Source organism: Callorhinus ursinus, unplaced genomic scaffold (assembly GCF_003265705.2).
Source record: "Callorhinus ursinus isolate GAN/ISIS: 27379988/994484 unplaced genomic scaffold, GSC_fseal_2.0 scaffold4, whole genome shotgun sequence".
Lineage (NCBI taxonomy): Eukaryota > Metazoa > Chordata > Mammalia > Carnivora > Otariidae > Callorhinus > Callorhinus ursinus.
The window spans coordinates 39216414-39231629 of NW_027397066.1; the positions used below are offsets into that span (position 1 = coordinate 39216414).

General features: G+C 41.5%; 1 protein-coding gene across 5 annotated transcripts in view; it reads left to right on the forward strand.

The window, feature by feature from the left end:
* Window positions 1-15216, forward strand: part of ATP10D (ATPase phospholipid transporting 10D (putative)) — a 101577-nt gene that overhangs the window by 60585 nt on the left and 25776 nt on the right. For all 5 annotated transcript variants that reach the window (XM_025887109.2, XM_025887111.2, XM_073891616.1 and 2 more), the window contains 5 exons: window positions 709-947; window positions 8340-8528; window positions 10961-11570; window positions 12193-12299; window positions 14512-14638. In XM_025887109.2, coding sequence (XP_025742894.1) covers window positions 709-947; window positions 8340-8528; window positions 10961-11570; window positions 12193-12299; window positions 14512-14638 — 1272 coding nt within the window. The remainder of the gene's footprint in view (window positions 1-708; window positions 948-8339; window positions 8529-10960; window positions 11571-12192; window positions 12300-14511; window positions 14639-15216) is intronic.

The window sequence follows — 15216 nt, forward strand, 5'->3', positions numbered from 1 at the left end:
GGGACAGAGTTCCTGTAGCAACCCCGTATTTGAGGGCTGAAGAGAAGACAGCAGGAGAAACTTAAGAAGGAACAGCCATTAAAGTAGGAGGAAAAACAGGTATGCATGGTGTCAGAGAAACCAAAAGAGCCATTCAAGAAGAGAATGGTCACCTCTGTTGGATGTTGCTAAGAGTGCAGATAAGATGTGGACAGATGCACTAATTGGATTTGGTAACGTGGAGCTCATGGGTGACCTTGCCAGGAGTAGTGTCGGTGGGCAGACAGGGACAGAAAGCCATGAGATTGGTTGAGGAGAGATTGGTATCAGCATAAAGGGGAGAATTGTAAGGGTGAAGTCCTTGAGAAAGCCAGAGGCGTGGGAGGCAGATCACAAATGGAGAGAGCTTCGCATTTGAAACTTTATCAGTAGTAGTAGTAGTAGTAGTAGTAGTAGTAGTAGTAGTAGTAGTAGTAAAAACAGAGTTTGGATACAGATGTGGATAGGTTGGTAGATTTGATGATGGGATAAGAAGGGAGTTGCTTTCTAATTGCTTCTACTTTTCTGAGCGAGGTAAGTTCATTAAGGGAATCTGGGGAGGGGAGTTTGGAGGGCAGATTTGAAAAGGGAGGAGATGATGTGTAATAGCTGTTGAAGTAAATGCCTGACATATTCAACCTGCAAATGGTTCTTCTCAGGTAATGACCCAGTGTGATTTTTCTCTCTCAGCCAAGAGGTTAGAGTCCTACCAGGAAGCTGTCTCTGAAGATGAAGATTCCACAGACACTCCCAGCGACTCCCTCAGCAATATGGTGAAACCGAGGGCCCCCAGCTGCCAGAGGGTTCATAATGGGCCCTTGGGAAGTAAATCCTCGAATCATCTTGCTGGGAACTGTTTAGCTCTGGGAAGTGGAGAAGGAGCCAGTGAAGTGCCTCACTCCAGACAGGCTGCTTTCAGTAGCCCCATTGTAAGTGTGAATGCGTGACTTGAATTTTGCATATCCATCATGAATAATGAAAGAACATCCTCGTAATTATGACAAAGCCGAACACTGTTGTCTTTTCTACCTGAGAAGAGACTACGTAATTGCAGTTTAGCGTAATTGCCACACATCATTAGAAATATAAGCAAACAATATCACAACTTCCTAATTTGTGGGATGATTCAGTGTTGAGAGATAGTATATCATTTCTGAAAAAGCACGGTATTTCTGATCAGGGCCAATCATGTCTGAGCCTGAAGAAGGCTGCCAGGGTTTAAGGACCAGGGCTCACGCTCAGAGCCAGCGAAGCTTAACGGGGTTATCTCTGACAGGGAAGGATGTCTGAATCACAGGCAAATTCAAGTACCCTGCAAGGCCTTTTTATCTTTCTGCATTCCTCCCCCACATCCCACCACACCTGTGTCCTCAGCTTCCCCTTTCCCAGTCCTCAGAATGACATTTTCTGGTATTTCCATTTTAAAGCTCAGCTGAGTGTTGCGTGATTCCCAGCGGGAAGTCTTGGAAACTGTTTAGTCACACCCGCTGACGAACCCATTTTGCTGCAGGAAACTATAGAGGGCCATGCGGAAGACAGGAAAGAGCAATGATACTTCCATGGAAGAGTTAGAGGTCCCAAGTTTGGTCGTACTTAAAGTTGCTTCTGTAAAAATCCAGTTGCCTTCTCTGCCTTCCACAATTCATTAATACTTGCGTTTTACCAAGATGAGGATTCCCCAGTCACGAGACCGGTAACTGGTTGATGTCTAAAATAGGTGGCCTAACAAGAACGAATCCACTGTGGGGAATCTTTGTGTTTCTGCATTGAATTTATTGTATGGTTTTCATAGTAGAGATGTGATCTGAGTAGACCCCAGTGGTCTCACTTGTCCTGGAAAGGCCTTGAGGGGACTCTCCTGGCTCTTTTCAAAGTTGCCAATGAAAATTGCAGCAATGAGGGTGATCATTTCAGTGCAACTCATTTAGTTAATTTCTGTGGCATTAAAGATACAAAACCTGTCATACTGTATCTTTGCCATAGGTCAGGCTGTTCCAAACATCTAGACTTAGTGCTCGCTTGGCAGCCCGGCAGCACATATACCAAACATCTAGACTTAATTTTTCTCCAACTTCTGAAAGACAAATAGGGAAAGAATGCGTACAGCCTCTTCTGTGCACTCACTTTAAAAATTTTTTTTAAAGATTTATTTATTTATTTGAGAGAACGAGAATGAGAGAGAGAGAGTACATGAGAGGGGGAGGGTTAGAGGGAGAAGCCGACTCCCCGCTGAGCAGGGAGCCCGATGCAGGACTCGATCCTGGGACTCCAGGATCATGACCTGAGCTGAGGGCAGTCGTTTAACCAACTGAGCCACCCAGGCGCCCCCTGTGCACTCACTTTAAGGCTCTATTAGAAAAAGGGGCGCCTGGCTGGCTCAGTTGGTAGAGCGTGTGACTCTTGATCTCATTCAGGGTTGTGGGTTTGAGCCCCACGTTTGGTGTAGAGATTACTCGAAAATAAAATCTTTTAAAAAAGACTATATCAGAAATATCTATTTTCTTCTCTTTTTACCTATTCCTCTACTGATCTTTTACATTTTTCACCCACGTGAAGTTACTGCCTGTTGACTCATGTTTGCTTGGAAGTAGTAGGGCATTGGCAACCCAGTGGGGCTGTGCCACGCCCACCCTCTCAGTTTCCTGATTTAGTCTCATTGTCTTCTTAGAAAAAATGATATTTCTGTTCTTTCATCTGTACCATTTCCTCCATCTAAAATTTATTCTCCCTACTGGCAAGCTACCTCTGTCTACCAAACCTGATGAAATACTTATTTCTTATAAAACTACTTTAAATATTCTTCCTCCTTTTTTTTATTATACATTTTTTTTTTTTTTTTTGAGAGAGCCTGCCTGCAAGCAGTGGGAGGGGTTGAGCGGGAGGGGGAGAGCAAGAGGGAAAGAATCCCAAGCGGACTCTGCAGAGCCTAACTCAGGGCTTGATGTCACAACCCTGAGATCATGACCTGAGCTGAAACCAAGAGTCAGTTGCTTAACTGACTGAGCCACCCAGGTGCCCCTAGATATTCTTCCTTCTGAAGACTTCTCAGACTCTTCTCAGTTTCTGAGCTCTGTCTACACATTCCCTCCCTTCCTTGGCTCTCATTACACAGGCCTTATTTCTCTCTCTGACATACATCATTAACTCCTTGAGAGCAAGAACTTATATCTTGACTACTCAACATCTAGCTCAGTGACTTGTGTGTCCATTCTCGAGAAGTAGGTTTTTGTTTTTGTTTTTAAGATTTTATTTATTCATTAGAGAGAGAGCACAAACAGGGGGAGAGGGAGAGGGAGAAGCAGACTCCCCACTGAGCAGGGAACCCGATGCCGGGCCCGATCCCAGGGCCCTGGGACCTGAGCTGAAATCAGATGCTTCACTGAGCCACACAGGTGCCCCTCGAGAAGTAGTTTTGAAGGTTGTTAAATGAAGATGCTTACCAGGCTCAGTCTCCCCACTGAGTCCATTTTGTTTTTACTTGCCCTATACTTCAAGGCCATGTGTCAATCTGATTGCATAGACGCACTGAGGTTGTTGTTTGGTTTTGTGTTTTCAGAACCACACCATTATATATAGGATAAAGAGGTAGGTGTTCCTTGAAATATGAGATCATCTCACTCTTGCTCTAGACAAGTTGAATTTTCCCTTTTTGGAGCCTTATGATTATTTTGAGAAAGCTTTGGATTCTTTGTCCTGAAAAATTAGCATCTGTAAAAATTTTGCCTACAATTGCAGAAGCCTGTCCACAGAGCCCGGGTTAAGAATACCGGCTTAAGAGTACACCAAGAGCCGTGATGTCTAGAAATGGAAGATTGTAAGATGGCACCTTGGGTGGGGAGGCAAGTTGAGAGCCAGGGAGTAAGGATCCTTGGCAGGCTGCTGGCAAAAATATGCCAACCTTTGGAAATTAAAATGTCATTGAGGCCCCTGAGTCCTGGGTTCATTTTACCTCTTTGAAATAGAAACCTTTTCTTTGTAAGCCAGTGTTTTTGTGCTTCTTTCATCCTCTCTCTGCTTTCATTCAATGAGAGTACTGTTCATTCTACCTGGGTGGCTATTCTCTTAGATCTCTATATGGTTCTCCTTTCTGTCATTGAGGTCTTAGCTTAGATGTCACCTCCTCAGTAAACCTTCCTTACCACCTAATCCAAAGTTCTTTCTACCCCATCCCCACCCTGTCTCTCTCTGTCTCAGTCTAGAAGCATCTTATTTGTTCACAGCTTAGTGTTTGGATCTGACGTCTCCTCTCATTAGAATGTGAGCTCCATGCTCGCCAGGATCCTATCTGTCCTGCGCACCCCTCTTTCCTTGAGAGTGCCTGGCACCATAGATTAACAACAAATATTGATGGGATGAATGAATGAATGGCTTAGTGAAAAACAGGGGCAAAATACTAGACACTGGGATATAAAATGAAAATGACATGTCCCTGTCCTTCAGTTTTGTTCTAGGTAGAGGAGACAGACATACAAATAGATGCATACAATCCTGTGTTATAGATGCAGTAATAGTGGGTTAGTCCGGAGTAGAGTAAGAGCACAAAGAAGGGAGTGATCAACTCTCAAGGGGTGAGGAGAAAAGAGGTAAAACTTGAGTTAGGATTAAACTAATGAGTAGGGGTTTGCAGAGCAGAAGAAGGAAGAGCATGTGGGGCATACAATGTGGCACAGGCAAGGGCTCAGAAACAAGGGGCCGTGGGTAAACATGGTGTGGGGGAGGAAGGTCCGTGTGTGGTTGTGGGTGCTCGTCTTTTTCCTTCAGGTCTGTGGTGGTCAGGAATCTGAGGGAGCCAGAAGAAGGTTTGTGTGTCCATACTTCAGCCGAAGTTGTCGAGGTGGGCCAGTGAGCCCCTAAAACTGAACTAGGATGTCAGTGGGAAATTAAATAAGGGCCGTGGCTACTGGTGGAACTGGGGGAGGAATGGGGAAGAGTATTAAGGCCACCCTAAAGCTTCAACCAGCACTATTAGAGGGCAAAGAGGAGTCTTGGCCAGTGTTTGCTTGTTGAATTTGGATACAAATAGAGGGGGAAAAAAGAGAAAGCAACCAGAACGTGAAACCTGCAACCTGGTAGGAAGGCATAATATGAGTCATGAAAATCTAAAATTTTAAAATAGATGTTACATAGGATTCAGATAAAGATGCTGGAGTCCTACCATGAAACCAGATAAGGCTTTGTTTAATTGTAGGAAGCCATCCACATTGTGCTTTAAAGTCTTTAATTAGGAGGATAACTTTTCTCTTCATTAAAAACAAATGTCTATTTGAGGCCAAGCGGGAGGGGTTTATGTATGTTTTCTGAAGAGTGACATCTTTTTATTCTGTTTCTCCAGCGCCTACTTATACAATATAAAATCAGCAAGTGTTTGGTAGTCGTGTACAATAAACTTTTATTCTTCTCCATGTTCTAGGTATTGTGTTAGGGATCCAAAGATCAATATAAGATGGTCCTTCCTTTAAAGGAACTTACAACTCTATGAAGGACACGTTCGTGGAATCATTTAGAGCCGGGTGGTATGGGCCTGGCTCCGGGGGAGAGGAGTTCCGAGAAGGCAGAAGCTGTCTGTCACAGAAAAAAGAGCAAAAACCAATTTTGTAAGACAGAGTCTCAGTGAGGAAGATTTGGGTCTTAGGAAAAGTCCCTATAGATGCAGTCATAGAGATCAGAATTGCATGTGATAACTCTATACCTTCTCTTCAGTTCAGCAACTAAATATCTTAGTTACTAAGGATTAACTTATTTGGAGAGACCAACTTCAGGCAAAGAGTGCTCCATGCCTGCAGCTGCAGTGTGATAGGGATCTTTCCTCAAATCTCAGGGGCTCTTCTTTCATATATTGTGTTATGGTTGTCTTGTGTGGTCCTGAGTTTCTGGATTTTTCTCACAATTAAGAGGACTTTCTGTAAACACAGTTTTGCTGACCAGAGCCCCAGTTTTGGCGGGCTCTAGTATCTCTTCTCTTCTTATGCTCATGGCCCAGGTTCTCGGTTCATGCAGTCAGCACATTCCCTGACTGGCGTGTGAGACTGACTTATGTCAATAGTGTTTATCACAAAGGTGGAAGGTAGAAGCCTTTCATTTGTCTTAGATTGATTTTGGAATGCAGTAGAGTCCTTACGTCCTGAAGCCAGTTATTAGTGCAGAGATCGTTGATACAGTGAAATCACTAAATGCTTATAAGGTCTCTAACGCAATCCCAAATGTGTTCCACAGAACAGATGTCTCTAAAAAATTTAATTTGGAAAGCCTGCACATACCTTTTCTTGAAGAGTCCCAATACCCATTAAACTCTCTTGAGAAGAGCTACAATAAAGAAACCTGTTTAATTTCTTAGAGTTCCATTCTAAAATAAGTTGGGGTTTTGTTTTGTTTTGTGTGGCTTACTGTATATTAGCGTTCTGAGACAGATGTCTCTGGAAACATTTTCCAACCCATGGAGTCTCACAAGCCCTAGATGACACTATAATCAGAGACCTTGATAAATATCATGTAATGAGTTTCCCAAGCATCCCTTGGCTGACTAAGCACTGAGTAAGAAAGAAGTCTCTCAAACTTGACCACGCTCTTCTGTTCACTCTGGCAAGGAGGTCGTTGAGGAAGGGATTGTTCTCTGAAGAACTGAGGGCCCAGGCACTGGCTCAGAGTTACTGTGTACGTGAGATTCATGAGGAAAGGTGGCTGACTCATTAGAGAACAGCCATCAGATTACTGGTGCCTATGAACTCCACCAAACTGCAATAAAATTCAAATTTTGCTAAGTCAAATATCACAGGACAATTGGTATTGATGTATTTAGATAGAAATTTAAGAATGCTTTGTGACAGGGGTGCCTGGGTGGCTCAGTTGAGTAAGTGTCTGTCTTCGACTCAGGTCATCATCTCAGGGTCCTGGGATCAAGCCCCGCATCAGGCTTCCTGCTCAGCATGGAGCCTGCTTCTCCCTCTCCCTCCACCCTCCCCCGACTCATGCGTGCTCTCTCTCTCTCTCTCTCTCTCTCTCTCTCTCTCTCTCTCATTAAATAAAATCTTAAAAAAAAAGAATGTGACAACAAATCGTTTGTACCCATTGTGAGTCTGGTAACCTGCCTGGAGGTTCCTGTTGTTGGTATCCCCTCATTATGTCATCACTTTATATACCCGCCTTGTGATACAGGTGTTATTTTTATTATTACTCCGAAGAGGAAAATGAAGCTCGGTGGGTCAAGCAAGCTGCCTGAGGCCACCAGCTAGTGTGCAGTGGACCTGAACCCAAGCCCATGTGATTTTCAACCCATGCTCTTATTAAGCCTATGGCTAGTTCTTACCAAACTCCTAAGCATAAAATACAAGCCATGGTCTTTTGAGTCTAGTATCACACGTCTCACATCTCCATATTTTACTCCTGCCTCTAAATTACCTCTCCTGGCTTTCCTGCAGTCAGTATGCTTTGCCAACCAACTACATCCACATCTCTTCTAGAATACAGTGACGCTTTTGTGAAAATTTGATTTGTAGCAGATGGTCCCTCTTTTGATTCATCTGAAAAATTTCTAAAGCATTGTCTACATGTTACTGGATTATAAACAGATTTCTACTACAACATTCTTTTGTTAAAATCAGTACTCCTCAGTAGGCATGAGAAGCACTGTGTTAAACAAAATGGATATTTTTTTTTCAATAGCAGAACTTCTGAGAGCTAATTTGTACTCAGAATCTTTAAGAGGAGGGCACAGGACACAGTTGCCAAATATATTTGATGATCGGAAATCTCTCGGAGGAACCCTCATTAAAGTCTTGTAGTATATTACTAGGTAATGATCTTTAAATATGTTCACGTGCTCATACTAATGTTTATTTCACAGGGGTTCTTTTGTTTGTTTCTGCTTTTGTTTTTATAATAGTAGTAATTTGAACCATAAGATATTTTGTTAAAATAACATGGAATGAATAATGTCCTGACTTTAAAAAGAGTTGATACTCCTCAGTTGTTGGATGAATCATCACTTGCTGTTAGATGCTCTGGCAACTGTGTATTTCAAAATAAGAAAACAGTCAACTAGATTTTGGTGGAAGGCATTGTTCCTGTCTCTTGCTGAGTTTAATAGTCAAGATACTCTCCATCAGTATTATGCATTCTGCATTTTTCCCTCTTTTTTTTTTTTTGGTCTGTTTTACTATTCTCACTTCCCTTGGCACCATATATATTAAGTCTTTTTTAGAAGAATAAAGTTTACTGTCTCATGGTTCGTAGATTCTGCTTATAAAAGCTACTTCTCATTTCAGTTTAAAGCTCTCCTTGTAAGATACTTACTGTAATAACAGTTTGTCTTATTGGGTTTTCAGGAAACAGATGTGGTACCAGACACCAGGCTTTTGGACAAGTTTAATCAGATTACACCTCAGCTTTTTACCCCACTAGATGAGACTATCCCAGATCCACCACTCGAGACCTTGTACATCATAGACTTCTTTATTGCATTGGCAATTTGCAACACAGTAGTGGTTTCTGCTCCTAACCAACCACGGCAAAAGGTAAGGTCTGTAATGCAAACAAGGATTATTTTCCAGAAGAGATCTTTGGGTTTAAATGTACTTATACTGGCCTTGTTATGTAGGTAATACTACTAAATGATAATAACAGTAGCAGCTAACATACATCACTTAATCTGTGCTCTGCACCTACGATATTCTAAGTGATTTGCTGATATTAACATGTTATCCTCCCAGCAGCCCCATAAGTTAGGTAATATTACTCCACAATTCCCCATTTTATAATTGAGGTTACTAACTTTCCTGGGGTCACAGGACCAATCTGTGGGGTAAGTGAGATTTGAACCCATGAAGTATGGCTCAGTGGTGTTCTACTGTTTTGCCTCTCGGAGGATAGCTGATGAGAACAGCTCTGGTAGAATGTGGCTGTGTTCATTTTGCCTAGTTTTCCTTCCCAAATTGAAGTTTCTTTGAGGCTTCTGAGACTTCCCACATCCTATGCATTATATCAAGCAAAATATAAAGTATTGGGTTCATTATCATGTTTAATGATAATGTATCATTTTCATGTACCAGTTGGGGTAGTTCTAACTCAATTTAAAATCCAGTACATTTATAAGCTACCAAGATGCTGCAGTTCCCACAAAAGCTAGATTTTAAAAGTCTATTTGTGGTTTAGAATTTATGGAAAAATTCATTTTCTTTTTATTTTTTTTAAGATTCATTTATTTTGAGAGAGTGAGAATGAGAGAGAGAGTACATGAGAGGGGGGAGGGTCAGAGGGAGAAGCAGGCTGCTCGCTGAGCAGGGAGCCCGATGCGGGACTCGATCCCGGGACTCCAGGATCATGACCTGAGCTGAAGGCAGTCGCTTAACCGACTGAGCCACCCAGGCGCCCAAAAAGTTCATTTTCAATTAAAAAGAAAAACTTGTTCTAAGGACCGGTGATTGGCCGCATGCTATGCCAGCCTCCTTGTGTGTAACTTTCTCCCCTTTTGCACATATCCACTTACAATTCAGTTTGTGGCACAACCCAATTAAATTTTAATTTTCTATCAGATCTTTTTTTTTTTTTTTTTGGCAACTTCAGAGGTGGTCAACTTTATCATAAAAATAACTTATTTCCAATTAAGCTTTTATTTGATCCGAAAACTGTGTTTTTATAAGACTTTCAGCTAGAGAGTTGCTCTTTGGAAAGTGATTATGTAATTAGAGAATAAATCACTGGATGTTCTTTTTTCTCCTTATGTAACAATTTTTCTCATACATCTGTTTCCAAAGTAGGCACCTCTTGGTGTTTTTTGTTTGAAAAATATTGTTGCCTTATCCCCAAAGACTATAATACCCTGTGGTCTGAAAGAAGGTCTCTACAGGTATAAGAACCTAAGTTTGATGATATTTTGAGGTAATGACAGAGACTGAATAATAAGGAGTTAATCAGAATCTACAGAGTATGAAACCTCATCTGTGATTGTTTCTCTTCATTTCTGAGTTCTGATAAGTGTGAAAATTGACCAACATGTGTTTCTCCAACTGTCAGAAGATTAATCATTTTTAGGAAAAAACTTTTTAATATCTTGGGTATTTCTGAATGAGAAAATTTTAGGATCTAATTAATTGGCCTTCATAATATTAAATTCTACATTTAATCACTGTTAAAAGTTGAGCTAGCAAAAAAAATCAGGCTAAAAATTAGAGAAAATTCTGCAATAGAAATTCACATTCATTGTGATTTTCTGCTGATAAGCTGATAATTTCTGCTGATAACTCTTCTGTAAGTGACTTTGTTTACCGGCCTTTTTAAAACAACAGAAAAGTCATAGTCACAACCTTTTATAGAATCTTGAAAATAAAAGAGGAGAAAAGCCCATTTTAATCTTTTGACTTACTTTCTTCCAGTGTTTTACATGTGTATTATTACTCATTTGTTTCTTATATTGCCTCACACAATTTTTTAAAATTTTTATATTGTTTACACAATTTTTATATTTTTACAGCTTTTCACCCCATAGATTTTATACATTTTATATTTAAAATATTGTATAACATTTCAAGAAGATATTTCTGTTTTGCTATTTTTGAATACTTTGCTTATAATTTTTAAATTGCTAAGATGTACATAATAAAGAATGTGGATTGTCTATATTTTAAGTTATTCATTAGGAAACACTGCTATAATATGCCCACTGCTAGCAATATTAGCATTTTATATCTTTTGCTATCATTTGTCAGATCTCTTTCTGAATGGTTGTAGAAATTTATAGTGCCATCAACATTAGTACATATTTTTCATTATGGTCATTTTTATTTTTGCTAGTATTTTCTGGGGGGCAGTTTTAAGTACGAAGCAGGCTACTAGCTATTTAAGGAGTGGTAACTCTTTTCTTATCTAAGTTTTTCCTGGTTTGACTTCAATGTTGTTGTCAACTGCTTTTGGCTGTATTATTGAGACCCTCCCAAATCATCTCTCCTAGATTGGACTCTCATCACTGAGTGGAATGCCTATAAAGTCCTTGGAAGAGATTAAAAACCTCTTCCAGAGATTGTCTGTCCGAAGATCAAGTTCGCCATCTCTTGCCAGTGGGAAAGAGCCCTCTCCTGGGGTCCCAAATGCCTTTGTGAGCAGACTCTCCCTCTTCAGTCGAATGAAACTGGCTTCTCCTGTGGAGGAAGAGGCCTCCCACATGAGCGAGAGCCCCCAGGGCTCTAGTAACTCTTCTTGCCCTACAGAAACTGAGCAACGGAATAGGGATCCGGGCCTCCCAGAGGGCGAGGTAGCACCCTCCTCTGGACAGCCGTTGGCCTCCACCCTGTGTTATGAGGCCGAGAGCCCCGATGAAGCGGCCTTGGTGTATGCCGCCAGGGCCTACCAATGCACTTTACGGTCCCGGACACCAGAGCAGGTCGTGGTGGACTTCGCTGCTCTGGGACCATTAACATTTCAACTCCTGCACATCCTGCCTTTCGACTCAGTAAGAAAAAGAATGTCTGTTGTCGTTCGGCACCCCCTTTCCAACCAAGTCGTGGTGTATACGAAGGGTGCTGATTCAGCCATCATGGAGTTGCTCTCAGTGGCTTCCCCAGGTGAGTTCATACTGAGGGGGGTGGGTGGTGTATATTCAGAGCTCAGAAATTCGAAGGCCACTCTCGATGGGCTTTATAAAGAGAAACATGTGGATATTTGGGGATCAGCTGCACTTGGTAAAGTGGGGGAAGCTGCCTAGGATTTGGTGAGAAAGCATGTAAGTTTTGGCACTACACAGACCTGGGTGCAGATCTGGCCTCTCTCATTAGCGGTGTCTTGGTAAAGTTACCTGCGTATTCTGTGTTCAACAAATGGGGAGTGTTGTACCCTTTTTATAAGTTCCTCGGAGGTTAAATGACATACTGTACGCAGTATACATAGAGCCTTTCCCCAAATGGCAAGTGTTCAGTGAATGGCAGCTAGCATATTAGAGTTCTTGTTACTGTTGTTATTGACGGTGTGGGAATGGTGTTCTTATTAAGTTCTTGGTACTTTTCCTCTCTCCAGGAAGAAAGAAACAAGGGAAAGATTTATTCAGAGGCTTCCTTTTATAAATGTACATTTGGGATTCAGAACTACAAGGTCTTTTGTTTGTTGTGGGATAAACTGTATCATTTTTTGCAAAAACATGCCTGTAATTGGGCAGACTGGTGGGAATACTTGTTTTGTTAATTATTTCAGATGGAGCAAGTCTGGAGAAACAACAGATGATAATAAGGGAGAAAACCCAGAAACACTTGGATGACTATGCCAGACGGGGCCTACGCACTTTATGTATAGCAAAGAAGGTGAGGCTGCTGAGTTAGGCCCATGGTCTTCATTCTTTCACTTGTGTAGCCCTTGCTTCATGGGGTCGAGCATGTATCAAACCCTGATCCGCACAGCTGGGAAAGCTCTTGGATCGTGGACTCTCTGTTCACAGTGTCTGTCTCCCATATGTATTGATTGGTTGGAGTTTGTTCTCAGTGTTTTGCCAGAAGAATACCTAAAAGTTCTGTTCTCTGAGTTCTCACCTGTTTCAGTGTGTCTGTGAGTGCTTTTGTATGTTAACTGCAGTTTGGCTGGAAATAAAAATCCCTGGACCTACTTTCTTTTCCCTCAGTACTTCGTAAATATCATTCCTGCATTAAATGTTCTTTGGAAAGAATGAGGCCAGAGACCTTAATTTTCCCCTAAAGTTCTAAATATTTTTTCCTTACATGCCTATAAGTCTTCTCTATAAATCCAAGTAATTTTACTAAATGTTAGGTCAGTATTGATTATTGTTGATAATAATCCTGAGATGTAGTGTACTCTTTCTAAAAAATTTAAGTAATAAGAAAGAAGACAGAGCTCTAAGAAATTGAGGGATGATCTTACCAGAACCTCCCCTGGGGACATGGGAGAAACAGACATGGAGCACTTTAAAGTGAATTGGTCAAGTTTTTATGCCAGTAGGATGTGGTTTGGGTATTGACCAAGTCAAGCTTCTCAGCCCCAGTGAGGCTATGCAAGCCTTCCTTCATTGATAAGCCAGGACTTCCCCAATGCTATCCCTATAATCATGGCTCAACCACATAGCCAACTGAATACCTGGATAGTGCTTTTTCCTTCAGTGAAAGCTCAACTGCCTATTTTATTTCAGAGTAAATGAGGGGGCAGCAGAAAGGGGTAGGGGTCTGCTTTAGAGTATAGTATATAGTATAGAAAGTCTAGTAGGGGTTGAGACAATAGGAGGCTGTCTTATGGAGAGAGAAGGGAGTTAGTTGTGAAGGTGTAACAGAGACTTTGGTGAACACTGAAGAACATGAAACAGAACAACCAGCCCATGTAGGGGAAATACTAGAAAAGAACCAAGAAATTCATCTTGCCACCTCTTTCCCTCTTCTCCATATAAACACTCGCCCCACCCCACTTTCTCTCCCCCTCTCTCTCTGTAAACCCTGCAGTTAATTTTTGCTGTGTTAAAGCTGGAGTATTGATGTCCCTCTATCATTCTGGGCTCTAGCGAGTATAAAAGACAGGGAAATACATGTAGATCAAAGTATCAATTCATGAGTTGCCATCCATTATGAGTTCCAAAATACAAGCCTCCTGGAAGCCTGAATTGGAGACTATAGCTAGGACCTAAGGTAAACATAGGGATCTCTTGTTTCTTACCCAAATTCTAGTTCTTACGAGCTGCCTTGGGGAAACTGGGATCTGTTGCAGACACTTAGTCAACACTTAGTCAACCAGCTGCATAGAGAATCAAAATCTGCCTCACACATAGTAGAATGAAGAACAGAGTTTCAAGATCAAAGCAAAAGGAGAGAGTTCTACCTTTTCAAGTGGAATGATCCTGCCCCTGATAAAAATGCAGCCCAGTAGATGTCAAATTCTTCCTAAGTCCAATAACCCTGTGGGTAAGAGTAAGTAAAGAGAGAAATTGCCTCACTCCCTCTACTTCATATTGCTTTATGAGAATTGAAATGTAGATTTCTCCCTCTGACAACCTAAAGAAAAAGGAAAATGTACTCTTGGTTCCTTCTCCAGGAATTCCATTTAATTTCTTTTGGAAGGGTATGTCCTTGCTTCGTTGTATGGTTCCCTCTCTCTTTTCACCTTTACAAATAACTAACCCACAAACTAATCATCGGTGGTACTGCTGGCTACCTAATACCTCAAACTGAGCAATCCTGACACCACTTTCTCAACTGCACCATTAGGATCTTTCTAGATTTAACAACCAAGTGAAGACCTCTTCCAACTGCATACTTCTTGGCTTAATTGAATAGATTAACCCACTTTCATCATATATGATGCCTAGGATTTCCAAGAGATACTGAGCTAGCGGGTCCATCCATCATCAGTGTTACAGTAGTCTGATCTCAGAAAGCTTGTGACCAGGTGGCGTGAGGAATAAACCCGGAATTACCTGGCTTGATATTTTGCTAGTGGTCAGTCAATCCTTGCAGGATCCTACAAGATGATATGGCCTTTCTCATAGCTCTTTTCTCTCCCTTCCCCCCACCCCCATAGGTCATGAGTAACACTGAATATGCAGAGTGGCTGAGGAACCATTTTTTAGCTGAAACCAGCATTGACCACAGGGAAGAATTACTCCTTGAATCTGCCATGAGGTTGGAGAACAAGCTCACTTTACTTGGTAGGTAGACTATGTCTGAATAGAGAAATTTGGAAAACACTGGATATCTCTAAGTAAGTTATTCACCAGTGGTTCCCACCCCCCAACTTTGATCTAATAGAGCAAATAGTTCTCTCCACCCTGTCCAGTCTGATCTGTACCCAGTTTGCAATTCTTTTCATTCTGCTTTCCACTGTAGTGAACTCGACTTCATTTATGGTGGGATCAGGGTGGTCATCCTTAAGAAGATCATTTAAAACCTTATCACTTAACATAGAATACCAAGTCAAATAAATATCCTGGTTCAAGAGGCTATCCAGTTGAAGTTTATTGCCAGGCATTGGTTAAGGTACTTAATATGGGTGGTCTTTTGAATCTGCACAACAAATCTCTATCTTAGAGGAAATTTAGAGCACAGAGCAGTTCATTGACTCGTTCCCAGTCATGTGCTAATAGCTGACAGAGCTAGAAGGAGGCTCAGATCTACCTAGTTCCAGGGCCCACATTCTTTATTCTGTACCTACAACTGGACCAATGAAATTTGTTTCTCTGTCTTCTCTTACTTCCTGATTGCAGCTAAAGTTTGCACAACGGACACC